This window comes from Lipophrys pholis, assembly GCF_963383615.2.
Source record: "Lipophrys pholis genome assembly, chromosome: 16".
NCBI lineage: Eukaryota > Metazoa > Chordata > Actinopteri > Blenniiformes > Blenniidae > Lipophrys > Lipophrys pholis.
The window spans coordinates 14596846-14624657 of record NC_137634.1 but is presented as its reverse complement, the minus strand read 5'-3'; the positions used below and the strand labels follow the sequence as shown (position 1 = coordinate 14624657).

Genomic DNA, 27812 nt, shown 5'->3' with positions numbered 1-27812 from the left:
ACTGGTTTTGTAGTTCTTAAATAGTCTGCATAGTCTTACACTCCAGTGCATTGTGCACACTGAAAAGTTTAGCTGCTGACGTACTTGACCGCACGGTGGAGCAGTGGTTAGTGCTCTTGCCTGTCTGCGTGGAGTTTACATGTTCTCCCCATGTGTGTATGGGTTTCTTCCAGGTACTCCAGTTTTCCCACAGTCCAAAAAACATGCACTGGAGGTCCCTGAGATCATTAATCTCAATGTGGTCCCTCGTGGCTAAATAAAATAAATAATTTTCCCTGATCTTTTAGCCCAGGGTATCTCTTTAATCCCCTATTTTGTGATGGTCTTGATAACAAACAGTGCATCACTGATACGTTTCCAAAATATACACAAAAACTTGGATCTGGATGAAAACGGCATGAATGTGGTCAAATGCGGTGCATTTAGATTTTCACATATTTCATTAATCCCCTTGGGGAAATGAATTCATTTGCATTCAACCCATCCTATTTCTGGTAAACTGCAGTGGTCTGCAGTGCAGGGGTGTCAGGGGCATGTTCAGGACGCTTCAGTTTTAACCTGTCGGCAAACCTGCAAATACAGGATGGCATTCTCTAACCTCTTGGCCATGACTGCTCTTTAACCTTCCATGAAGAAGTATCTTGGGTTGCCACCATCCTTTTTTGTGAATGACATGAACTAACAAAGCCAAATGTGCCAACTACAATCTGCTCTTTTGTTACATATAGAGGGGGATCAATGCCTTTTTTATCTAATAACAACCACATTACTAACTAACAATAAACATATATTATGTGCTATAGTTTGCATATTTAAGCTGTTTAGGCTGCTGTCGCGAGGCTACTATGTTGCCCAAGCAAAAAGAAGAAGCAAGTGAAAGCTAATCACTGTTAAATGTTTCTGATGGCTCTGAAGCCCCAACTGCATGAGCATGCTCAGAGTGTTAAGCACAAGCAATTAAAACTATGGACCTTTAAGCAAAAAGTGCCATTCATTCTAATGCCGTGTCTCAAAGGAAAAGCAACAGCCTGAGCATCTGTTTAACAGTGGCATCTTAAAAGAGAGGCACTCTGCAGAGACGAGGCCTTAGTTAGTTTAGAGCTAAAGGTTAGTGGGAAGCTTTCAGGGGTCAAGCCATTGATGGTGGCTGTAGTAAATATCTCTAATGGCCAATAATAAACACCGAACATATAAGGTCCTTGCTATTGTCAGCAGAAAGCTTAGCACTACATCATTCTAATGGCATCCCAAATGGACAATGTCTGCCAGTGTCTCTAACCACCAAAGGAAAGCACAGCCACCATCCCTTTATCTCTTTAACTACCCAAGGTGTGGAGAAATACAGCTTGTGGTACTTCATAAGATCTTACCATCCACCACTATAAAATTCTGCCCAATGAAAAGATCTAATATTAGCCCTTTGCTGCTAGTGTAACTGGCTTACTTTAGTAGTGGATTGAACCAGTGTGTGAAGCAGTAAATCTCTCCTCTGCTCCTGAGCCATTATCCATTTGCACTCACCTCTCTATTATAGGCATGAATTTGAGTCATCATATATGCATGGGTCTACATAGCTTTAGGTCTGCAATATATGAATCATTACATATATATATATATCAATTTATGCAAATAACTATTATAATAGTAATTAAATGAAATGTGCATACACGCAGAAATGTTAATAAAAAACAACAACAATGTTCACATAGTAGCAGTTACAGTAGCATTTTGTCATCCGGCAGAAAAACAGGCCCACAGTCTTTAATGTAAGTGCCCCCTATCCACTCATATTATGGTATGTACCACGCTCACATAGACTGAAATGGACGAATTTACTTGACTTCTTAGTATCCCATGGAGGATCCTGAATGTCTACTGTAGTAGTCAGCTGAAAGAGAATCCCCTTGCCCCGAGAGAGATGTTTAAGCTTAAAAGTGCTCCTGTAGGGCTATTCTTCTGCCCTGCAAAAGCCTGTCCTATCCTTGTGTGTGTGTGTGTGTGTGTGTGTGTGTGTGTGTGTGTGTGTGTGTGTGTGTGTGTGTGTGTGTGTGTGTGTGTGTGTGTGTGTGTGTGTGTGTGTGTGTGTGTGTGTGTGTACATGCAACATGACAACTTTCTGCAGTAGCACAACACTGTCTTATTGTTCAAACTTTTTTTTTCTTTTTTTTCCAATATAATGAATAGCCTTATTATTTTTGCTCAAAGAGAGATAAATATTGTGGGTTTTTTTCTTCTGTGAGAGCAAGTCACTGTTGGTAGCTTGAATTGATTGATAGCTTTTTAGAAGAGTGACAAAACCATTAAAAAGTAAAAAATAAATAAAAAAATGTTGTTGATGTGCCAATGGCTATGTTGTTGAATGTGTTAGATATTTGTGAGCAAGCTTAAAAACACATGAACAGATGGTGAATTGCAGGGTCAGAGTGAATCTGTTAGAATAAGAAGCCGTTTTGACCAAGGCAAGAAACAAAAATGGAGCTACACTCCAGTAATGGATGATGACTTGAAAAAAATATATATTTTAAGGGAAGTACACTCTGCCAGGAGTGAACGCATCTTTCAGACCAGGTTAATTGAATAAAAGTCCCCTTTTAAAAAAACAAAACAAAACCCTGTGCATTAGTCTACTGGACTATTCTGCACAGATACACAGAAACAAATGAAAGACATGTGTATTTGAATTGATCAAAGCCATTTAATTTTACATATTGACATTTAGCAAATCGAGTTTGTTTCATGTTTCACTGTATTGACATTGTCACCCCGTGAATAGCATACTGAATGTACAGTATATATCGTGATTAGAACGCAGTCGACGTGGTTTAATTCACCCTCTAACCATTGACTGCCAGGAATGGGTCCCTCATTACCCATCCGCCCATTTGCCAGCTGCCTCATCATTACCCGTCTCCCCTGCCGGCACCTGTCACTCAAAATGCCCGGGAAGATGCAGGAAAGTCAATTGATGTGTGTTGTATTCAAACATGTCGATTTGCCTGCCTGCTTGTCTGCATGTGTGTGTGTGTGCAACAGAAACAGACAAAAAGGCATTTAGGTTCGGAGTAGACAGTGCCCCAGTAGATTCTGTGCACAGGTGAATGTTTTCAATTCTTTGAGCTCTTTTATGTCGATTTGGCTTCTTAAATTACCAATGCAAAGTGCTGGATGTTTCATGCAAGGACAAGATATTCAAGAACACTTGCTTTTTTTTTTTTTTCTTTTTGTGGAGCTTACAATGCTGTGAAGGTTTGTGTAAGCACACTTGTCCTTTTAGTCATTCATATGACTTGTCTCATACCCGCTAACCAACACAACCAGATGTAGAATTTGAGTAGGTCTGGAATGACTTTGCAAAAAAAAGGTTGCACATTTCAATTCACTTAATATTGAAAACTCAGCGTCAAATTTTATTTAGTACTAAAGTATTCATGTACTCTCTTCAATTGCATCAAATTTCAACTAGATGTACAGCATTTTCTGCTTTACAAGTTGTTTGTGGTTCCTGTATTCATTATTTGAAGTGTGTCAAGTGACTCCTGTGCTGCCTACTGTTGCAGAATGGCAGCGTTTCAAATTTGAACAACTAAAACTGATTTAGCACAACGTTTGTGCTTCTATTTGATGGCTACTCGGTTTTGTTTACGCTGGATTTTAACAAATGTATTGTAATCTCATTGCATCTGCATGCAAATTAATGCTTTCCTGCGCAGTTGGCTGTGGGATTCAGTGTTTAAAAAAAACAAAAAATGCAAAAGTTTCAGTTTAGTTCAAATGTAAATAGTTCTTTATTTATTTTTGTCTGAATTATTCCAGACGCACGCATGCATGGCAAAATGCCAACAACAACAGCACAGTTCATTTAAGTTAGAGATATTTCGTAACCAGATGTTTTTTGCCAATTGGCTCCATTTGTAAGTAGCCGGTGTACCAATTTCAAATTCAGTGGGAGGTGTAGCTTGAATTTCTCTCGTCTAATGTGTTGGGCTTGGATGAAACGTGTGTGGGTAGTTGAGTGTTTACATCATCTGAAAATGTCAAAACGGATGATACTGAAGTAGAAGCAAATGAGCAGATGATAAGAAGTGTAGGGGGTGAGAAAGGATGGAGAGAAGAGAAAAAGAGAAAGTTTTCTCAATGCCAGATGGAGGAGCAGTTGGCACCTCTCATTACTGTGGGGATGGATTTTCCTCCATTGCAACAACACGTGCACTCATACAATCACACAAACACACACATGCAGAGCCACCTCCTGTCACTCCACACCACCTGCCCAGCACCTGGTCATCAAAGACCAAAGAGGCGTCTCATCTTGAGTGGAGGGAGAAGGAATCTGAGCCATGGAGGAGCAGTGGAAGGGCATCAGAGCCATATGCTTTCACCTTTGGTCGCTGTTGACTGTATGGATGAATAAGTCTTCCCTTTGTGATCCATTAATTTACCTGAATCAGGTTTCTTTCAACCCTTGCCATATCGTGTCGCCTTCCTTCTCTCTGTTGTGCTCGGCTAGCCATGTATCCGTGTCCCTCCCTCACAATCAAAACAAGCCAGGCCTGACATGCCGTGAGTGAAATTAAAAGTGACACAGATGGGTGGAGTTGCTTCCCCCTTTGATGTGAGCAGTGCGACAGAAGGACAGACACTGACCAACACATGTCAGACAAAACTGTTGGGCACCACCAAAGAAAGCTTTATGGTCCCATTGGGTATTAGCCGAGGGTGTGTGTGTATGTGTGTGTGTGTGTGGGGGGGGTCACAGAGAGCTGAGCAGAGACATGTTCACTAAATCGGAGCGCGAAACACAGCTGCATTTATTGAATTTGCAGAGTTACAGATTCATTGGCGTGAACAAACGTGTGAGAGTGATTCAGGGCATCATTGTGTTGAAAGCTGCACACAAAGTTTTGAATAAATAATATCTGCAAGTGCGAACTTCTGTCTCTTAGCCTGTCGCGCTGGATCTCCTCTCCTGCTGTAGCTGCAAGGTGACAGTCTGAGTCAGAGCTGAACAATGTGCTCCAATCTAAATGCACTCAGCTTCATTGTCTGGCAGACATGTCACTCAAACAGGAGTAGACAGACACGTTAAGTTGCTAAGTATTCAGAAATGTCTCATGTACCACAACATAGCGAATATGATTATTGGTGCTTGAGCTGTGCGGCAGTTGCTTTGTCACCTTTCTCTACTTTTGCTGGGCGCGTCTCGGAGTGAGCATTGAATGAATGACATTTACTCTTGTCACTTGCATTCACCGTCTATCTGCGAGAAGTTGATTTGAATCTTGACAACATCAGCAAGAATCAATGGAGACAAACTGATATGGCATTACAATCCAAAAGAGAAAGTGATGAGGACCTTACAATGCCATGCCACTGACAAGGATGGCTCCATTGAAGTTCAATTGAAAGGGATTCAACTAAATGGCACTGGTGACTTGTGTTATTGTGCCCAGTTTCTGTATGCAGAGACTCCATGAGTAGGAGGTTATTGGAGAAAAAGGCTTCAGGGGGTCTGAGGCAAAAGGTCATTGGGTAGATGAGGTGATATTTCTCTGAAACCAATACATCAATGTAAAGAAGCCCCAGCGTGCCATACCTGTGGTTATGATAATGTTTGGAATGCATTGTCATTTACACTCATACGGATAATTGCACCCATGTTGTGAATTAATTCACACATGAAATTATTAGCACTGAGATATTATGCAAGCCTGCTTTCCAGAGAGACAGCAGACAGTTTGTTAATGGAGCCAGCTAAATAAGCATATTGAAATTAGACTGGCTGTTTTGATTGTAACGTAATACAAGAGTCTATAAATGCTCATTGCCTAATGGCATTCTCAGGGTTATTTTTAATGCTATAGTCTTGAAATATAATAGTTACTATGAGATATAATACCACCGCTTCATCTAAAGTGGGTGGAGGGTGAAGGAAAATCATTTTGCTATCACCCTAATGTCTTTGGATATAATGGCCTATTATATTCCTGCGTTACAGTATGGGTACCGCCATACTTACACCAAACTGTCTCCAACCATCCCAGGTTATTCAGGCTTAGAAATCTAATGAGAACAATGACCTTGTGTTCCATTCGGGTGGCTGGATAGTCTGTCTATCTCTGTTCCCCACAACCCACCAGCACTGCTTCCCTCTTTGACATCCATCGTTAAGAATTTACTCCTTTCTTCCCTCGCTTTCTTCTCTTTATTTCCCCCTACATGTTTTGTCATCCTTTCAACTTGGTCTCTATCTCTCTTTGTCTCTCATGTGGTATTCTCCTCTGGGCTCAGCGCAGGCATCCTAAATACAATTACAGTCCACAGCTGAATGGAGAGGAAGGGTCCTCGGGGATCCCTGGAAACAGGAAATGGTCAGGAGGGTTGGACTGAGGAGGGAACGGCAAATCCCTAATTCAATTGGCTGAACCTTGGCAACAAGCCCCTGGCGGCTCTTACTGTGGAATCAGTGGAATCAAACAATGCGGCTCAAACCGCAAGAGAGATTTTCATCCACACTTGCAAACACACACACACTCACACACAAATTGGCACAAATGCATCTCATTTTCCCTTCCTCTATCGTTAGGTTTCCCCTCTGTTCTTTCTATGCCCCTGCATCCTTTTCTATACAAGTGTTACCGTGCTTGATACCGGGTCCCAATTGGAAGTCTAACTTAAAGACTCAGAAAAAAGATTCAAGTCTCCACCAGCTTACATGTTGGTCTAAAGCCCAGTTGTTGACTCTCCAGTTATCTGAACTGGGAAGTCAGTCAATAACTGCTCTATGTGTCGGCATTGTTGACCTCCAGCCCGGGGTTTACGGGCTACACTTGATTGCTGAGAAACTGCACACTCAACACGCTCACACAAGTATACTGGGAAGGTTGTGTGTGCTTGACAAAAATCAATATGTAACAACACTAAATCTTTTAATTCACACCATGGGTGTCCGTTGGCAACCTCGAGAAAAGGCCGGCCAGCACACGGACACGCACATAGGCGTTAATAACTAAAGCTTTTTGGGAACTGTATAATTCATCTTAAGGAAATCTTCCTTATGTCATACCATTAATATTTTCAGCCTTTGTCTCTGCTGTCAGTGCCATAACCTCAGAACACCGCTCTATAGGATAAGTCCATTGAATGTCACACCCTCTCTTGGGGAAAATTTTTTTTTAAAAATGTAATGCGATCATAACCTCAAACCTTTACTGATGTCATGTGACCGTATCTGGTCCTCCGACGATATTAAACTGATGTTGTCAGTAAGCGCTTAAAGCATTTACAGGTGGCTGAGAGCGTATTTGTCTTTGCTCAGTGTGGCATACAATATAGTGATCTTCATTTGTTCACCTTTTTGTAAATTACTTTCATACAATGAACTGAATTATATAATTAACGCACTGATATAATGTGATCTTGTTTTCTGTTTGACACAGAAAAAGATGAGGCCAGGGCATTTAGCTGAAGCTGGGTATCTGTCATCTCGCCATAAAAATAACCAATTTTGTAAACGATATTTGTCGTCTCATATATGTTTTGTTTTTTTTCAACTTCCTGTCCTCCCCCCACGTCTTACTCCCGCTAAGCATCTGCACTTGGATGCTGTTGCTTCTGTTGCTCTAATGCTTGTGTGAATAGCAGCATTAGGGCCCATAACCTTACTGATAATTGGAACAAAGTGGGGGATCGATGCAGAGGCCGCGCACATACGCAGCAACATAAACAATCACATTTCCCCACAAACAGTCATGCTGGGTGCGTTCACAGACACACGGTGGACCAGAGCCCTGGAATCGATACAACTCAGAGACAGGATTTTCCTCAACATTTATACACGCTGAGGACAATCTGCCTTTAAACATTTTGTGCAACAAATACAAAAAAAAACAAAAAAAAACTGAGAAACAGCTGAACTATTTGCAACAGTTTGCACAGTTATTCTTTTTTTTTTTGTTGTTGCTTTTCCGTTTGTACATTTGTACAGCCTGGTGTCAGCCGCACTTCTCACATGCAAGGGGTTTTCTGCCGTACGTATATCAGAGTGACGACTACTCAAACTAAATACTGAAAACTGTGTGTATTTTCACAACTAAGATGCGCTGGACTGTTTCCACCATTTTGTGGAGTTGTTAAATATCAACATTCATAAATCCAAGCTGTCTGCTTGGCAAATCTCAGTGCTCATAAAATAGTTTAATTCATACCTTTGTTTTATGTGCCCCCACACATACCATATGTGTGTGGGGGTTTTTTTTTTTTGGTTTTGTTTTTTTATAAGTACAATTCACCATTATACGTTAAATACCACCAGTTTTCCATGTCAGTGCTCTCTTTTCAACCGGGGAAGAGAGTCGTGACTTTCTGTCTCCCTGCATATAAATGTCCGTCTACATCCGTGTGCGTGCGTGCACATTTGGCATGCATGGATGCACATGCACATGCACATGCACATGCGCATCATGCGCATGTGTTTTCCCTTCAAATAAACGTCTTGTGTTTTATAGAGTTCCTCCTGGGGGAGAAAAGAGCAGCCAACTGAGACTAATAGGCAGGTCTAAGTGGAAGTGTGCTGATGGGTCCAAGAGAAAGCGTGCTGATGTAAGAGGTTACTATATCCCATTAAAACAGGAAAGATATTTGATCATGGCCTCCAGTTGTCCTTTTTTCAGGACACAAGCACTATAAATGTCAGTGTAGACCATGTTTGTTTGTTTTTTTCTCAGAGAGTCGATTTTTTGTTGCGCCAGCGCTGAAATAGGTGGTGATGTTGGTAGGAATTTCATTGTGTTCAAGGTTACAAGCAGCCTCAAGACCTTATGTCTATGTTGTTTGTTTGTGTTTGTTTGTTTGTTTGTTTGTTTTTCCTTTATCCTTTCGGTTTTGGTTAATTAAGCTTGGAATGTGATGTGTTTGCTACATGTAGTTTATCAGAAATTGAATTACATTCAACGTTTCCCATTACTTCCTAAAACAAGAAACGCTTTACAGTATATGTACATGTACTCTGTTGGTAACATTTTGTATCTGCTTTTGTTTGCACTGCTGGTTGACTGAATTTGAGCCCAGTGTGCCGATTTGTCTGGACATTTTAATTGCTTGTCAGTTGGATAGAATTGATCTTTTCCATATGTTGTTTGCCAAGAAAAGAAGACTGAGTAAGAGAACACGAGGCATTAACCCCACGTAATAGATTTTTCTGAAGAGGATTTCTCTCAACCTGGTAACACAGGTAAATCGAATTGTCAGCAGCAGGCACAATGTGGCTGAATTCAATAACAGATCGTTTCCTGCTACTTCTCCCACTTCTTACATTACATTTTCATTTAGATTCGGTTTAAATAATAGAGCCTGAGCAGAATACAACAGGGAACGTAAGCATTTATATGACTTGGATGATAACTGTCGGAATTATGCAATATTGAGCATTTAAAGTGTCACTTCCCAAAAGAAAAAAAAAAAGTATGTATTGTGAACGGTTTGATAATGGTGTCAAAATATAAAAACATTTATTTGTGAGTTCCACGTGTGTTATCATCTTCTAAAATAGTATTTTTGGGGGGGTTGCCTGGGTAGAAATAATAAGTAGTTAATTTTTCGATAAACTGATGCATCTGTCCTTCATGAGGAAAAAAAGGTCCAGTCAAAGAACAAGCATTTATTTTTGACCTCTAAAAAAAAAATAAGACCCTTTCCCACAGAAAACTCAATTTGTATTCTCCTCTTCATGTTTGGCACATTGGGGAAAATCTGCCAAAACTTTCATGTTTCTATTTTCCAGCTCATTTAGTCAAACATTGACCACTTATGTCATTTGCTCTGCCCTTTGTGTCCTTGGTATTACAAAGTGATTTGGCCAGTTACAAGACATTTTAGAGAAATGCAGGGAAAATGTCAACAAAAATCAAACCTTTAACTACATTAAACACATGATTTCCTGAACATAATCCTCTAGTTGGACTGACTTCAAGTCATCAGTTTAGGTTCATAAGAATTCACCTCTGTCAGGTCGCACAGCACACCTGATTTCAGCTGCATCAAACATGGCAGATTTAATGGTCTTTAATCAGCAAAGCCTGGATTACTGTGATTGAGTTATGGAGATTTGCAGTAATTATGTATGTACTTGTATGTGTGTTTGATCTTAGTAGTAGAATGTAGTTGTGTATGCACATGCATGTGCACGTCACAGTCTTGATACTAGTGTAAGAAATGTGCCTTTTTTTTCAGCACAACACAACTTTATTTCACTACATACTGCATGTCTGAACAAAACCTTGCTTATGTCATTGCCGACAATTAACCAATAAACTTTGCTTGCAGAAGTTATAATCTAAATGCTTGAAATAAATATTTCAGCTCGATTTGTGGTTTTTGCAAATGTTATGTATAGATGTTTTGCACAATTCTAAGATGTTTAGGATGTATCAATAGGTATTTATGAATATTAATGTTTTATGTCCTGTATCCCAATTGTGGATATTACGTATTTCAAGGAATGAAACTCCAAAGACATTAAACAAGAAGTTTTGTCATATGACAATACAGTAAGAGCGAAAAGTTTGAAGAAAACGCTTTAAGGACTAATAATTATTGACCTGAAATGAGGGGAACTAAAAATAGTGAGCTAAAAAAAGAATAAAGTGGGTGAACAGTGAGAAACTTCAGATTGTATTAGTGCACATGGGTCACGTAGTCAATGAAACACTGCTGGAATCATAAAACCTTAATAGATGTGTCAAACAATCAATTTCTGTGAAAGCGTCTTGATCACCGCCAGAAGACTTACCAGATAAAGCATCATACACATCATAATTGACCATTAAAAATAGTAATAATGTTGACTGTGATGGAAGAAATGGTCACGTGTATTATAAAATCACTTTGAAAAGATAAAATCTAACATTAAGATTAATATCTTTGTAAGATAATAATGATAATAATAATAATGATAATGATAATAATGATAATGATAATAATTCAGTTTTCATACAACATGTGATAACAGTACAATGCCCATTGAAATCTCGAAGGCACGGTTAAAAGAATTGATACTGAAAAGAACAGGTGGCTTCAATTCCACATTAAAAGGTGCATTTTACAAGATAGAATAAATATTTGTGTGGATAGAAACAAATGGCCTCTGCCCTGTCCTTGCTGATTGCTCACATTAAAGTAAGAAATGCTCAAATTAGAACAAAAAAAAAAAACAATAGCAAAAACTGTTCAATTTTGCAACCAAAGGCAAAAAAAAAATGTCTCCTTTGCACCTTGGCACCACTTTTCTTTTTTTTTTTTGCAAACACTGCACACAGTTTTGTACTTAGGCTGTTTTTCTTTAAAAAAAATAAAATAAAATAAAAAAAAAGTGAAATTACATCATCCACTGAATCAGATAACTGCACACCAACCAGGCCAAGCCTCAGATAACCTCACCTCTTTATGGGAACTTGGCAAACAGGAAGCACTAATAAGAGGATGAGGACAAGGACGAGGACAAGAACAAGAACAAGAAGGTTACCTGGCGTTAGACAGAGACATATTTCCGATGACATTAGGGCCACTTTGGTAGACCCTGTCATAAATCATGACCTAATGATGTTCCACTTTGTGTTGGAAAGTGTGTGACCGCCAACCACTTGTCCTTCTGACTTGTCTTCAGGCAACAGAAAAAGAATGAAGAGTCAATAAAGTTGTCTCTTGTCAAAGTTGGATACAGTATGCAAGGCTAAAAAAAAATCCCTAGACACCTGTAACTTAGCCTGGGATGATATTTACTTGTTGCATCGACGAAGTAGAATCATCATATCCTCATTCCCTCACAATTATATATCGTTGTTTGTTATTCTAGCAGAAGATATTTAGTTTGTTAAGGAATACAAAGTGAACGTAATGTATCGACTGCCTCACTTTTATTGTTTTCTTTTTGTTTATATATTAAAACGTGGATTACCAATGCATCAATTTCATGTTCAAATCTCCTTTAGCCATTACGTTGTACAGCAAACATCCAATCAATCTCAAATGTATAAAAAATACATTTGAGATTTAAATTATTGAAAAAAGATTTTATTTGTGCTCAAATATATATTTGTTTTCTATTATGTTGTGAAATCCACTTATTTGTTTCAGTTGCATTTTGTTTAATATTTAATGTAAATTGTTCTCACTGAAGATTTAACGTCTCTTTTAGTTTTCCGCTGCTTTTTTAGTCTAGTTAAATTACGTTCTGTAATATTGCACCATTGTACGAGATAAGACAAAAGAGAGACAACTATGAAAGAAAAAGTCTCAATAAGAAACCTATAAATGTTTAAAGAAACTATGGTGGCTGGTGTAAATCTGTAAATATGAGGAACCGGAGAAAAAAATATATGGGAGAGATTGATTCAAGTGGGACAGGAGAACATATTTCATGGAGACATTTGTTTTATGTTACAATGAAAGACAGCAACTGCCTCGGAGGCATTTCGAAGCTGAAGACATTACTTCAAGAGCCTACAGGGAAGTTGCACTGTTTGATGGAAGACAAATAAAACTTGAACAAGACCTGGGCTGCATGTGTATTTGTATTTACCATTGAAGAAGTTCAACTCAAGCTGATCAAGGTTATGTTTAAGATTCAGGCAAAATGCATCAGACAGGGTTCGGCGAGACAAGCTGAACCCTTTTTAAAGAAAATCAACTTGTGCTCTTGACATTCTAGTGAACAAGATTTTTCTTTTTCTTAAGAAAGATCACAACCATTATTCTTGATGCAGAGAAAGAAAGGAGTGTGGGCCGAGGACAGAGGCTTGGTGAACTCCACAGATGCAGTTGAGAGATTTCCTGGTTGAGAATATCTGGAAAAAGCTTGTAACAGAAAACAAGTGCCGTAATCATTACATGATCTTATCAAAACTGTATTTGTTATCATAAAAACATGACGTGATGATAAAAAAATGGACTTGTTGACAGTTGTGTGCTTTTTTTTCACAAACCCAGGAGAAGTGATAATAAGAAAGAAGCTTTGCAACCATGGTTAATGTCAGAGAGAAAACGTTATATGATGAAGTCAGCTGAAGTTTTTAAACACGTTTAACCACACGCCTTCAGTTATTTTCAGTTGACACTGGGTAAAACTTTACTGTACAAAGTGTGTGTGGTTTGTTTTTTGTTTTGTTTTTATTTCTTTTTGTTTTGTTGTTCACTCAAAGTGAGTTCTAGAGGGGCTTCAGAGGTCATCTTGTCTGTGGTCTGTGATGTTCCTGCCAGCTCGACCAGACCCACACAGTTTATTTGTCTTTAGGTAATTGAAAGATTGCAAAGATTATCCCACGTACCCAACTGCTACTGTTGGAAAAACAAACCGCTTCCTTTTTCTTTCACTGTTTGATCAACTCAGTCTTTGGCAAAAGATTAAAAAAAATAAAAAAAATCTTTCATCTACACAAACAAGATCATATCTCTTCATCATTGATTAACATGGCCATAATCACATTATGTATATACTTGTAGGCACTTCTGTTTTCTTTGTCTGATGAAAAATATGGAATTGACAGCAATTCCTGATGTCCTGGGCTTGTTCAACTAAAGCTGAGAAGGAATATTTCTCAATACAGCCGTCTTTTATGCCACTTAAGCCCGACTTGGGGTTTGGTGGTCAAGGGCCGAAACTCAGATCACAGACCTTAGTTTCGCACAATCACATGTGCTCTTCCACACCGACTGTTAATTTCAAAATACCAATTTACATAATAAGCACGCAACTTGAACTGGAATATACAGAGGAAAGCCACATATGCACATGGAGAACATGCACTCCTCAGTCAGAAAGGTCCTCCAGCCTGCAATCAAACCACTGTGACTGTATGAGTGCCAACTCTGAAGCTATGTTGTTGTTTTTTTTTAACCATTTAATGTTTACATTTCAATTTTCATTAAGTTTTGAGTAACAATTATATTTATGTAGCATCCACATATTGAAGACGTCTTTTTTTTTTAATTATTCCTCTAAGAGGGTTTGCTAAGTTTAGTTTTGCAGGTATAGTGTGAAGTTTAAAGATACTGTTGTGTTGGAAAATGAAAAGAAAAAGAAAAAAAGTTGTGTAATTTGACAGTCTTACACCCGACTGAGCAATCTGCAAGTGTCTCTTGATGACTGTGGCGCTTTGGCGGCAGCGTCCCTCATTTCCATAAGTGCTGATTTGCCAGAGTTGACAGGTGTGATTGTACCGACTGAATACTTGCCGTAGAGGATGAAAACATATCCATTCATTAAATCTCAGCGGATTGCTCCACTTGAGCTTTATATATGCGGTGGCCTTTTTCCTGAGTTACCAACTGACAATCACTGGCTACCACCCATCTATGAGAGCATGGCTATGTGTCAGGTAACTGACATTTGAATGGTCTCTTCACTCACTGTGTGGTGTTGAGGTGTCAACACCTTTGTCTGGCCTGACAGAAAGTCAGCTCTGATGGATATGACATTGCAGCTCCTTGACATTATTGCTCCCATTGAGAGGTCTGTGGAAATCCGCACCTACAGGATGCTGCTGGCTCCCCTGCCTCATGCGCACCCTCAGACACATGTGCACGTACGAGCACGCGCACGCATGAAGTGACCATAAAGGAACAAAGCCAAATAACATAATCCTTCAATGATCCATCAAGTGTTTGAGCAGCCATTGTGTCCCCACCATTAACTGGGCAAGAAGAGCATCTTTGAGATGGTAATGTTGCTGCTCTCATTTAGCACATGGCCAAGACAAAATGCCAACTGCTAATCAGCCATGTGTGTTCGAGGAAGAGAGAGCGGGAGAGAGGGAGAGGGCCATTAAGGCTTTTCACAAATTCACATAGGCATTCTTGCTCATTATTTGTGTGGATAACCTATCATAATCCAGCCCCCGCCAATAATTGGGTTTTTGTTGGGAATCTCATGGAATTCAGTGAGTGTTCAGTATTTATGTAAACCTTCTATCAGGGATGAACAATACCAGCCGTTAGACAAGAGGTGGAGCATAATTAGTGGATAACTAGTGACGGCAAGTTGCAGCCAAAGTTGCAACTACAAAGAAAGCCTGTTTGTATCAGCGGCGAAGCCTCCTAGCATTGTGTTTTTCTCTTCGAATCATGTAGGTCGTGAATGACGAGCCAGTTACACCTTATTTATCTTACGTCAAAGCTTCTTTGGATTTTAGTATTGAATATTAATATCACAGTGAGCTGTACAGGTAAATAAGGTGCATGAAATACTAAAACTCTTCATATCAGATAACCCTCCCTATAGTTGAGCACACACCAAATGCAATGTACAGAAATATATGACCCATCAACACACCAGCTGCATGGCATAGCGGAGCATCTCAATATCTCCGTTTTTTTTGTTTTTTTTTCCTTTTGGCACCTATGTTAACAGGTTAGAGCAGCCAAACTGCCTGCATGAGACATGCTGACACAGAAATTCTACATAAAATCTTTCCCACATGTGCCATATTCAGTGCTCAGAAAATTGCTCAGTGAAAAGCTGTGACGGTGATACTGGCATGATTCTTGCCTTACTAATAACTTAGACTATACCAGATAAATAAAAAACAAACTTGCACCTATGGATGTCCATTATTCCTGTAAAAATGAGCTCAGTGTAAACAAGTTGCAGCACTGCAGCAGCTGCGCAGCAACAAAACTGCAGCGTCATACACTCTGTGTTTTTAAGACCAAAAATAGTGCTTGCATGTAGGAGGTTTCAGTCTACTTTAATATTTGATTGGAATAAAAAAAAAGTTCATATTGTCATAATATTGTCCTGATACACAATATGACGAATTGTGATCAGCACACTGTGAAGCTAAATGTTCGCACATGTACCATATTGAAGGAATAATGGACTCTGAACTCTGAACGACACGTGCATGCCCACATAAACGTGCAGCGTGGTGTTGTTTGGGTGCATTGTGTGGCGCACTGTGATGTTGGGGGCGGACATTTAGCAGATGGCGCCAGCTACCTCCCAGGATAGTAATGTTCAATTATCTGTGTCCAATTTACACCTTTGAAATGGGCGAGAAAGACAGGGAGAGAGCGAAACAAGAGAGAGGGGTTTTTTTTTACAAATGAAAGCCAGCACAGACAGGAAATGGTAGTATGGTGTGTTTAATAGTGACCGAAATATGATTTTGTTTTGTGTGTGATTATTTTTGTTTTTTAAAAAGACTGAGCCGGATTGTGTGCCTTCATCAGTGGAGGCTGCACCACAGCTTAGCGTGACTGTGTCTACCCCCCTCCCCCATCCGTACACAGCTCCCATGGGCCCGAGCACGTGGAAAGCTATAATAAGAGCATGTTGAGGTCAACTTTAATTTGATGGGGAGGTGGGGGTGAGCAAACAAGTTACCTTTTTTTTTTTTTTTTTTTTTTTTTACTTCAATTGCAATGCTTGGAAAGGAATTAGTTCCAGTTCAATTTGCTAGAAATGACCTAGATGAGTTAAAATTTACCTTTGGTAATTGAACACAGCTTTCCTTTTGTTCTTCTGTAAATATAAGCTTAGCCATGAAATGAAATTATTCATGTCGCCCAGCCTTGGATGAGAGGTAATGGATGAAGCAAGGTGTGTCAGCACTTGGATAGTCACGTTTTCTCTTCTTACTGCCATCAATCAATAGCACCTTATAAATCATCTAAAATGTTACCAAGCACTGTCTAATAAATGAAACACATTCCTCACAAATCATTATTTACACTGAAATTAAGATATCTCAGATATGACAGATTCAGATGCATGAGAACAGCTTTTTAAATCAACTCCATAATATATAGGCAAATATAAAGTGGTTCAAAACACACACAAATGGTAGGAGTAGAAATAACTGAGGATGAAATGAGCACCTTACATACTAGATCTGAATGTGCGTGTGAATAGGTGAAAGTAACTCACCGTGCAAAATGCTTTTCGCCTGCCAAAGTGGTAAATCTGCAGGATATGTGTGTAGTATATTCCTCGTTTAACCGAACAACTTAAAAATCAAATCCATGATATCTATTTGGTCATGTGGGAAATCAGTCCTTAACGCTGTTATGTTTGTGTGTTTGTTTCTACCACGCTTCAAAAAGTATCTTTAGGAGATAATATGCACACTTTTGCAAGAAAATAAAACCTGTCAAGTATTGTTTCACACATTTCTACTTCACATACTGTAAAGATTACCCCCCCCCCCCCCCCCCCCCCCACACACACACACACACACACACACACACCTCCCTTAGGAAACTGGTGCATTGCTGCACTACTTACCTCAATATAGCAGCTTCATTAGAAACTGTACTGCAATCTCCGATCACTCCCATGTGATTGTTGGTATATCTTGTGTATATTTATGTATTTCATTAACATGAGTCCACATCACCCACACACACACACGTGCTTCAGCTGTTAAGAAACATTGGGTAAATAATGGATGCTGTAGAAGTGTAATGAACGGTGTTACACACACGCAAGCACCAAGGTTAGCCAATTTCTTTTACCTCTGCTCTCGTCCACCTTTCCTTTGCCTTCCCATTCTCCTCCTTGCTCTTATCCCATCAGGGAAGGAACAACACACGTCGTGCATTGTTGATTGATTTTGAAAGAAAGAAAAAAAAAATAACACTTAAAATTGTTAAAGGAGAGAGCTTTTGAATGTAGAAATAAAAGGGGAGAAACTACAGCCAGGGGCTTCAATCCACACCTATCTCTGAGGCGTTTCTTCTTCTAACCCGTTATAGATGTGGTCTACCCCGATACCCCAGAGATTCCTGATTGCCGTCTTTACAGAAGACTCAATGCACTGCTGCACTCAACACTGGCACACACGCCTGCATGTAAATATGGAGTCGCTTAAAGTAAAACACTCAGTGACAGGCTTACTTATATGCAGCATTCATCAGGCTTGCATAGCCCCACAGGGCCAAAGCTCCCAGCCTCTCTTTTGGTAAAAGTGTATTGTCTCCTCAACCTGCAGGAGAGCCACAGAAACACAATACCCTAAAAAGAATGGGATATAAAGGTGATGGTTTGAAAATATGAGGTAACAGCCTGGCGATGGCTGAAGCAGTAACAATCACAGGGAGCTTGCGCTGTTTGATGCCAAATGGTCCCTTGAGGGTGAGGCTCACCGGTCAGCTCCCTACAGAGACACAGCGAACACTTTGCCAATTTACCATCATTCTACCCTTTGTAAGGCAACAGAGCACAAACAAGCCTTTGTTCACTGACCTTTGAATAATTCAGCTCGAGCAAAATGCTATGACACATTTTTGATCAAAGTCTCACTATCAAGGGGAGGAGGCATTTTCCAGACGCTATGTGTTCCTCTCTACCGAGGATGAAAGCTTCCCTCCTCAACACGCTCCGGAACAGTAAGGATAAGGCCACAAAAATTGAAAATCCCCCAGAAATATAGCATGTTCCGTATGTTTGAATTAAAAAGAGCACATGATACTGAATAAAGCATTACTCCCTCATAACTCCTTATCCTGTAGGGATTTGACCTCTGTGTGGGGTAAAAAATGAAGCTTGTATTATCTGGAAGTTTTCTTCAGAAAATCCCCCACCCCCCACCCACCCCCCCACAGACAAATGGCTGGAGATTACAAGTTGGTGACCACATCCACTTCAAAGCTTTGTCTGGAGGAAGTCATTTGTTACCCCCAAGGCATCGATCACAATATAACCTCACCTTCTGAACTGTTCATTTGAAGAGGCAGAGGAAACAGAAAGCATCTACTGAGTTATAGGCTGTACCTCGACTGTCCATCATCCAACAGTAGAAGCACTTCGGTACTGTGCGTGCGTGCGTGCGTGCGTGCGTGCGTGTGTGCGTGTGTTCAGGAGTGTCTGCAAATATATGTGTATTCATTCAGGTCCATCATCCTATAGCAATATATGTTTGACTTTTCTTGTTGAGGAGATTCATGATTTTAATACCCCCCGGGTGTTTTGTGGAAATTGAAATGTGCTCCTCAAGTCCAGAAGGATTTTTGTTTTACTGCTTTAAATGGCAAAAGTTTATGGGCTCTCTCTCTCTCTTTCTGTGTGACAGAGAAAGAGAGCTATAGGCCTGCGTGTCCCTACATTTGTGTTCGGTTGTCAAAGGGCAGTTTTTATGAAATGACTAGACTGAAAGTTGAACTCATTTTATCTCCTCTCTTTTTTTGCTCCAGTCCTTTGAACCGTTCAGCACATTATGATGAATAAAAACGATGTGCACCACAGTGACCTAATAAAACATAAAACTGCTTTCAAAATAACTGTGATATGATGCTGTCATAGTTGCTGCTCAGAGGCCATATTGTGACGTTTGTTGCATTTTGGATGTTTGTTTTTTTACACAACTGCATTCAGAGCGATTGAAAACAGAACTCGGGGTTCTGCACTTGCACACTGCAATCATCGTGAAGAGTTCTGCATATGCACGAGTAGATCAATAATAATGACAGAATGTTTGTGCTGCTCGCTCTTTTCAGTTTAACGGTGCTTATCCAACAAAGTGTACATTTATTACACCATATGGCAATGAATGAATGACTGGGTAGTTGAATTCCAAAAACAGCACCAACTACTGGCCAAACTACAGTATTGTCAACATTTTCACGTGTACAGCGATTGTTTTGAAAGGGTTGCCATCTGAATACAAAAACTCTGAACTGGAAACACGGAAGCGATGCTGTTTTTAGTTGATCGCCATCACGTAAACCGAGCCCGAGTTTGCCTGTTTTACTTGTGTGTGTGGGGTGGATGCACTTGTGTTTCTAATAGTATGTTAGGCCTGTGATAAACTTTACACAGTGTGCTCCCGTTGTTCCCATCAGCTTAGATTTTGTCCCTGCAACCTTAAGTTGAAGAAAGTCGGTATTAAACATCAATGAATGAATTATGTCACCCATCGAACGGAAAGTTATCTTGAGCATCACAATCACAATGTACGTTGATTCCTCCTTTCTTTAATTTGTATTACAGGGGTTTGGTAGTTTCTCAGCTCCCGCTCATAGCTTGAGACAGACCTCATGGATTGTGGCCTCTTGTGTTTCTCCTGAGTCAACAAGATGAGGTTGGCTTTCTGCTGTCTCATAAAGATTGCTGTAGGTATACATTACCTCCCAACACAGCGAGGTGGCTGTAACGTACAGCTCTAAATGACCAAAGCATGGACCTCTTTGTCTAAATAGAACACAACCACGGAAAGGTTACTGTTGCTTTCAGAGAATATTCAAGAGAATATCGCATGGCAATAAACAATGGAGAGCGGTGACTGGCAGCAAATTGTACCTGCGGAGAAAGTGAAATATGAACAGGACCTTCGACCTTGATTATAATATATACTGTCAACTACATACTTACATTTGTAAATACTAAATGATATCACACAGAGACTATGCCAGCAATCTTCTACTGTATATCTCAGTGTGTGTTCAGGGACAATTCACGTCTCTGTGTGAAAAGAAAAACCCAATGCGTTTTGTAAGTAATCTCACTATGATAGAAATAATGATAACTTAATGTTGATTGGTTTCCCAGGTTTTGCTCTGCGCAAAACAGACTATGCGGCTTTAGCTGTGCCTCAAAGCCTACAGCTTTGAAAGCAGGGTTAACCGTTTGGGTCGTAATATTGAAGAAAACATATTTTCTTGCAATTGCTTTTCCCAAGTCAAGTCTTTGATGTTTAATATCACGGAACCGTGCCCCATCCAGATAAAACATGATAGCTCCAAGCTCTATATTTGTCTAGAAGTGTCCCAGGTAATTAATATGATATATCAACTGGGGGATAAGATCAGTGCAGGTTTCTGTACAGTACTCACTGCAGAACCGCAGTTGTTTCTGATGAGGTCTGGTGGGAGCACACAATACGCAGCAGCAAGCATGTACATTCTGTGAATAAATCCTTTGTGGTGTGCCAGCACATTTTGTAAAACTACATGATTTACTTTGTATAGTATAAGTGCTGTGCTCGTGTGAATACGTGCAGATGTAGTCAGTAGTCCACGCACAGTGTTTCTGTGGCACTGCGCATGCTTTGACCTTTCCTATAGAACAGCTGTGAAGTCAAGTGAAGAAGGAGCTGGAACCCTAAATGTCTTGACATTAAAACCACCAGGCCACTGTCACCGAGCCCTCCTCCTTATAAACTAACTGTGGGTCGTGACCATAGCAAGTGTGTTTCTTTACAATTCAAGAAACTTTGTAATTCTTTTTGTAATGGTTATCAATATACAGAGCACAGGCACTGCTACTAGGTGAATAAATATTAACGTTAAGGAATGAATCAATAACAATAATGGACAAAAAAATGGTTCCCAACTGACTTTGTGTTTGTAATTGAGTCATTGACATTGACAAATTAACATTGCTAACTTTATGCTAACCTCTACTCAAAAAATAAGCGTGAACTTAATTACATTTTTTGGCCTCCCAATAGTGTAGTAATAGTTGAACTAATATTCTGTCTCTTTTATTAAAGTTAATGATGTGGCAAAGCTCCTACAAAGAGCTCTCTATATAATACAATTTGGCTCAACATTACTGCAAACTACAACCTCAAAGTATCAACATATAGTTAAATAAACATATCTGACAATTTCAAGCAAAACTGACCTTTATTAGATCTGTAAAGGCAGAATGCAGGCGTGTCAGCGTTCACTCCACTTTACATGAGTGAATACATGCATTATTTCACTTTATACTCTGCATATAAGTGTAATGTGTTGATATACTTTAATCACAGTTCGAGACATATCCTGTAACAGTGTATAAAGTTGTCTCCTCAAAGCAAATAAAGGAAAATTCGATTAGTGATATAGATGTATATATCTGCTTAATGCACTCAATTATTTAATGTAGCATATGATACTGAATTTAAGGTAAAGTAGAGTGTTTTAGGGGCTGCCAAAGGGCACAGGGCATATTTTATTTTTAAATAAATGTGCTTTTTAACATTATGTCTTCCTGTGCATGCTTTCATTATTTGTTTGTATGTATTTATGCCACTATTTGTCTATGTATTAATGCAATTAATTAACTAAAGCTGAGAAAATCTTAAAAGCTAACAGGTGGTTTGATTAGGAATTACCATATGTTTATGAAGGGAGAGAAACACTGCTGCTTTGTTCTACTTGTAGTCTCACTTCCATCAAATCCCACTTACATTCCCATGCAAACAAACAGTAAAAATTGTGTTTGGATAAAGGTATGCCTTTTTGTGCTTAACCTCCATACGGAAGTAACAGAAGTAGTGAAAAGCCGGCACATGTGGGCTATTTGTGTTTTTTGCAGTGTTTAGCTGGAGGCCAGTGGCCATCAGCAATAAGTGATGAATCCTGTGAGTCATCTTTGCATTTTGCCTTCAGGCTGCGTCTCCATACTTGCCGTAGCATTGCACACAAGTTTGGGGGGGGGGGGGGGGGGGAGTCAACAACACTTTTTCTATTGTCTTGAGTCATATTTATTATTCTCACACATCCCCAGACCTTGATTCATATGCTTCTTAACCTTCTCTGAACTATTGCAACCACCCAGAGGTCCTCTTATTTGAAACTGCTTTACAAAGGGGGCATGCAGTTGACAATGTATAACAAAGTTGGATTTTTTAAATGTCACGAGCCTATACCATCCACATAAGATTGGATTGTTTTGTAAGTGAACAGCAAGAACACAGGCAACTACGAAGACACTCTCTGAGGCCAGATTGCCTGGTGCTAATCACACATGGTCTGGTGCTGGTGACTCACCAGACTTCTAGCATGCAAAAAAAAAAAACCCAGCCTCTAAAAGGCGTTCTCTCTGAAACCATAAGCACTGCTGTCGACCATCGTAACAAATGTTATGAAGTGTCTGTATGTGTCATCATCATGTGAGCCTCTGCACGTCTTTGTGTGTGTTTTACGATCCGTCGGTTTATGAGCAGATGATTCCACCGCAGACAGGGTGTATATGTGTAATTGTGTTAAGGACTGGAAATCAAATATGCTAGATTAAATGACAAAATAAACAGATGTGTGTCTCCCTGTGATGTGAGAAAACAAGGGTGTGGTAGACTGATCTAATAAAGCAGGCAGTATGGTGACAATAAGCTGCGTTAAGTAAGCTTGATTCCATCTATTAACACTGTTTACCATCTCTGCTATTACCCGGAGATGAATTGCAGCCCTTAGCAAAAGCCATGCCAAATGAAATAAGATTTAAATATATTTGGTGCTAAATCAATTGAGATTTAAATACATTTGCTTATTCATTTGGGGGCAATTTTTCTGCTGATGATTCTTTAAATCAAAATAGACACAAATGCATGTACAGCTCACCATGAATATTTGACACGATGTGTATTTTTCCGCAATGTTTTTATGCTCTTATGTGTATCCGTCGATTGATGGCTCCATGTACAGCCAAGTCATAAGGTGACAAAGAGTGTGTTAAGGCTTTAAAGCAATCTGCTCACCGGTGGAATATTGGTTGGATTCCAAGGGCCTGGAGTACATCAGACATACGGCAAAACAGCTGCTGCTGTACGAAAGATAAGCTAAACTCTCCATCATGGCATGTGACAGCTCAGAGAGCCACGCTGCACACATCGATCTCCATAGGCTTTTCACTGCACTGACAGAATCTGAATATATCTGCCACTGTGAGAAAGGTAGCCTGAGGGGTTAGGAAATGCTGTAGTGGGAAGCGGAGTAGGATGCAGGGGAAGAAAGTGTTAATCAGGAGGCAGGGAATATACAAAAAGGGAGGTGAGACAAACTCCTGAATGACACAAGTTGAGGAAGGCAGAATTGAGACGGAAATGAAGTGGGGAAAACAGGAAGGATGTCGCGATAGAACATGCGTCCTCCCAGGAGACTTTTACCCTCAGGAGATACTGTGATCACTGCTGTGTGTGTGTGTGTGTGTGTGTGTGTGCGTGCGTGCGTGCGTGCGTGCGTGCGTGCGTGCGTGCGTGTGTACATGTAGCAGTAGGTGGTGTCTGTATGAACTATCACACAGTTTATTTATGACGGCGCCCCGCTGGTGGTTACAGAGACGCGGAACAACCTGCTTGCAACTCGGAGCTTCTCTGTTTCACCGCCATACAGTCACTCACATTTCATTCTGTCAGGTAGAGTGTGGGTGTTTACACAGTAGTTAGTCCAATAGCTTCAAGCCTGGTTTGCCTAACGCTTGGAAAAGATAGCTATTGGTGTATTTTGTGTTGATGCCATTACTATAATTCTTTGCAACAATTTAAATAAACATTTTCAACAAATGCAGCGAACGCGAGTGTATCCGCAAAACTTCCTTCACTTTTGGGGGCGTCCGTTCACGTGACACCCGGTGTGCAGATCCACTGCGTCCATGAGGTTTTAATACCGGCTCCCAAGGTGGAACGTTTCTTTCACGGTTACGATTCCCCCCAGCAGAGACTGCCGGAGGCAACAGAGCGCTGTTACTGCACAATGAAATTCCACCCCCATGATAAATAGTTCCTTCTGCTCATGCGCGTGGAAACAAACATGGTGGCCCCCGTAGTGGTATGACGCACGGTCCGTATTCCAGTTTTTTTCGTCCATATCGGTAATTTTATAGTTGAGAGTCACCCCTGATAGCACCCGATGCGTCATCAGTCCATGCGGAAGTCGAGTTCTCTCCATTTTCTTCACGTTTAATAGCAAACAACCACCTTGTTGCACGGCCAACAGAAAGAGGGAAGCGTCCACCCGCAAGTCAACTTCAATATGCGCTGCTGGTGTAGCTGTTGTAGATTAGGGTTGTTGTTGTTTTTTAAACAAAACAAAGTCCAGTTGGGGAACAAAGGAAGAATGCCAATACTGTTAGTTTCAAACGTAGCAATGTACAATGCCCACAAAAAAAAAAGGTAAATTCGACCTCATCCAGGTGTTTCTCTCCTGTCCTCAGTGTATTCAGTCCAATCAGTGTTGACTACAGAGCGCACACGAGAGGTGGCCATTGTGTAATCAATTGGGAATACTCTGCTCACTGTATGGTGAAATTGGGGAATGAGAGAGTGGATTGAAAAGTGTTTTATGCAATTTCAGCTTGACTTACAGAACTGTTGTATTGGTTGCTTAGTAACTGTAATACTGAGATACAAGTGTAGTGTCTCCTGAATAAGACTCCAACTCCATTTTTCTCTCTTCTTCGCTGCTTGTCCCCTCTCTCTCTCTCTCTCTCTCTCTCTCTCTTTCTCTCTCTCTCTCTCTCTCTCTCTCTCTCTCTCTCTCTCTCTCTCCTTATAGCCATGCATGCATCTGTTGTTGAGAGTGAAGAGCTGTAAAAGCGTATATGTTTTTCCCTCTTGTTTTTTCTCCCTCTGTGACATGTCCTTTTTCTGTGTAAGTTTCAACTGGAAGAGATCATAGAGCCACAGTTGTGACAGGAAACTCATACCTTGACAGCGGGGATGAAAGGCAGGGATAGCGCCAGGTCAGACTTTGCTGAGGGAATATTTCACAAAGCCATCAGTCTCATGGAAAAGGCGACGTTGGCAGAGATGTGACACTCACTGCCCTGTCTCTGTGCTGGGCCCTCTCCCTCTTGACCAGTGACACAGCAGCGATGTGTGAAAATTGCACTGCATGTGTGTGCATTTATGTCTGTGTTGAACAATATGCTTTCTGCTCGCAAATATTTTTCTCCAACTTAATTGCTTTTTCCTTTACTTCCACTCTTACCCCCCCCTCCCCCCCGTGGTGCGCCACTGAATTTACCGTGATGCCGAAGACCAAAACAAGTGTGTAAATTAGTTGTATTAGAAGAAGAAAACACCAATTCCACAAATGCATTCATTTCTCTTTTTCATATTCTCACTTCGTCACTCTATCTTGCACCTTGGCAAGTTGTGAAATAGTACTAACAAAGCATAATCATCTCCATCAGCCACTGGAAATTGGATATCAGGATTTAATGGCGCCGAAAAATAAACAAAGCACTATCTTTGCGAGAGTTGAAGGAGTGGTCACACCGTCAAGCAGCTGGTTTGTGTCTCCAGGCTTGCTTTTCCGGATTCGGTTTCCGCGTGTCGCTCCGACATCTAATTTCAGATTTTGCATTAAAAGTTGTTGTTTACAGGGTTGGTGGTTCATAAATCTCTCATAGAAAAGAAGCTACAATAATTTTTATAACCCGCAGACTCTGCACCTGCAGTGACATTCTCTTTGTTCTACCTCGCTCATTTTTTCCGGCGCTGTCTCTTAGAGCTGTAACACGTTTTCAGGCTCACTGGAGGCATTCCAATAGATCCATCAATTTGGCAAAGCAGTGTGTGTGAAGCATAAGAGTCATTCCCTCAGGATACACACACAAATACAGACGCACACCCCGGCACACTAATAGACAATCTATGCTGTTTATTTGGTTCTCCTCTGTGTTTAAGATGGGACGTCGATCACGTGTTGGTTAGATCCTCTGTAGTGTGGCTCCTATTGTTTCATGATGTGGCTATGTGGTTCTCTCCAGATTGCTTATTGAATCCTCCCATATCATGGCAAACTCTCGACAAGACAACAGACCTCTCCGTGCTTCTCTCCGCTGATTATAGTGCTGTCAGTCACTGCGTAAAATCACAGTGCAAAGGTGTGCGTCTGCGTGACCGTTATCTGCATATGCAAACATGCAAATCGCTTGCATGTCCTCATAAGACAGAAGCTTTCACGCAACAAAGGCAAGGAAAAAAGAAGAAGAAAAACCAAAACAACCGTAACCTTTTTTTTAATAAAGTCTCTAATTTCCACTTGAAATCAAACGAAGCACAACAGCACTAATCAAGAGCATGATATGTACAGTATGCCCATATCGTTATGGGTCTTGCGAGCTCATTAGAAAGCAACAAGCCCGCTTGTATGATCCAGATGATGTGACACGACTAATTAAAAGGTGCCACACTGTAAGCTCTCAATTTGCTGATGAGCCAAACCAGGACATTCTCTTTCAGGGTTGAACGATCGGCGGGCGGAGGGTTCAGCCAGTGTGACTGACATTCCAGATAAAGACAATGCTGTTTCTGCACGTATGCGACAGATACAGACCCGCTGCTGTTCCAACAGTTATCTAACCAGTTGCTCTGTCCTCTTTGTCTTTGTCTTTCTCCTCTTTTTTTCTGACACATGCCTCTCTCTTGCTGTCCATCCAACTTCTTTTTCCTACTTGGGAACTGCAGTGATGGCTTCAAAAGGCAAAGTCCGAGGTGAGTTGTGGCTGCTGCTGTTTACCATGCTGTGCCAAACTCAAGCCCAAAAGCGACCAACGAAACAAAACGCTTCCTTTTTTGACCAACCAAAAAAAAAAATCACTCGTTTGATTGTGTTTGGTTGTCTGCTTGAATTCTCCGGAACCCTATTTTGGCAAAAAATCATATCCTCATTTGTGCATGGCATTTTCTAAAGGCTCGGAGAGCATTTTTAACATTTTTGTCATACAGTCATTTTGAATTTTATTTCAGCTTTCAAATATACTATTTTGTTTTAATGAGATTTTTTAATGTGGTTTCGTCAGCCCACAAAACAGCCCCGCACATTAATTGCTTACTTGTCACTACCCAAACAGAAGAATATGACTGAGCAAGAGTGATTCATTTGAAATTCTAATGTGTTGTGAAGTTTTAAATTTGTACCACCGTTGCGACTAAAAGCTTATCTTTATGTCAATGGAAATTTACTTATACCGTAAATGATCTCAACTCAGAAAGACTGAACAGGACAGTCCAATGTCATGGCACGAATATTTGGGCATTTAATTCTTTGACATTGTCCTTTACCATTGGTAATGGAAAGGTGGCAGTAAATTACAAAGATCAAATCTTCTC

At 40.3% G+C, this 27812-nt stretch overlaps 1 protein-coding gene across 4 annotated transcripts in view; it reads left to right on the top strand.

Annotated features, from left to right (window-relative positions):
* Nucleotides 1–27812, top strand: part of LOC308121774 (cell adhesion molecule 2-like) — a 205900-nt gene that overhangs the window by 108483 nt on the left and 69605 nt on the right. For 2 of the 4 annotated variants that reach the window (XM_080483240.1, XM_080483238.1), the window contains exon 2: nucleotides 27168–27194. The exons of the other annotated variants lie outside the window; for them this stretch is intronic. In XM_080483240.1, coding sequence (XP_080339366.1) covers nucleotides 27168–27194 — 27 coding nt within the window. The remainder of the gene's footprint in view (nucleotides 1–27167; nucleotides 27195–27812) is intronic. 4 annotated transcript variants of the gene reach the window in all.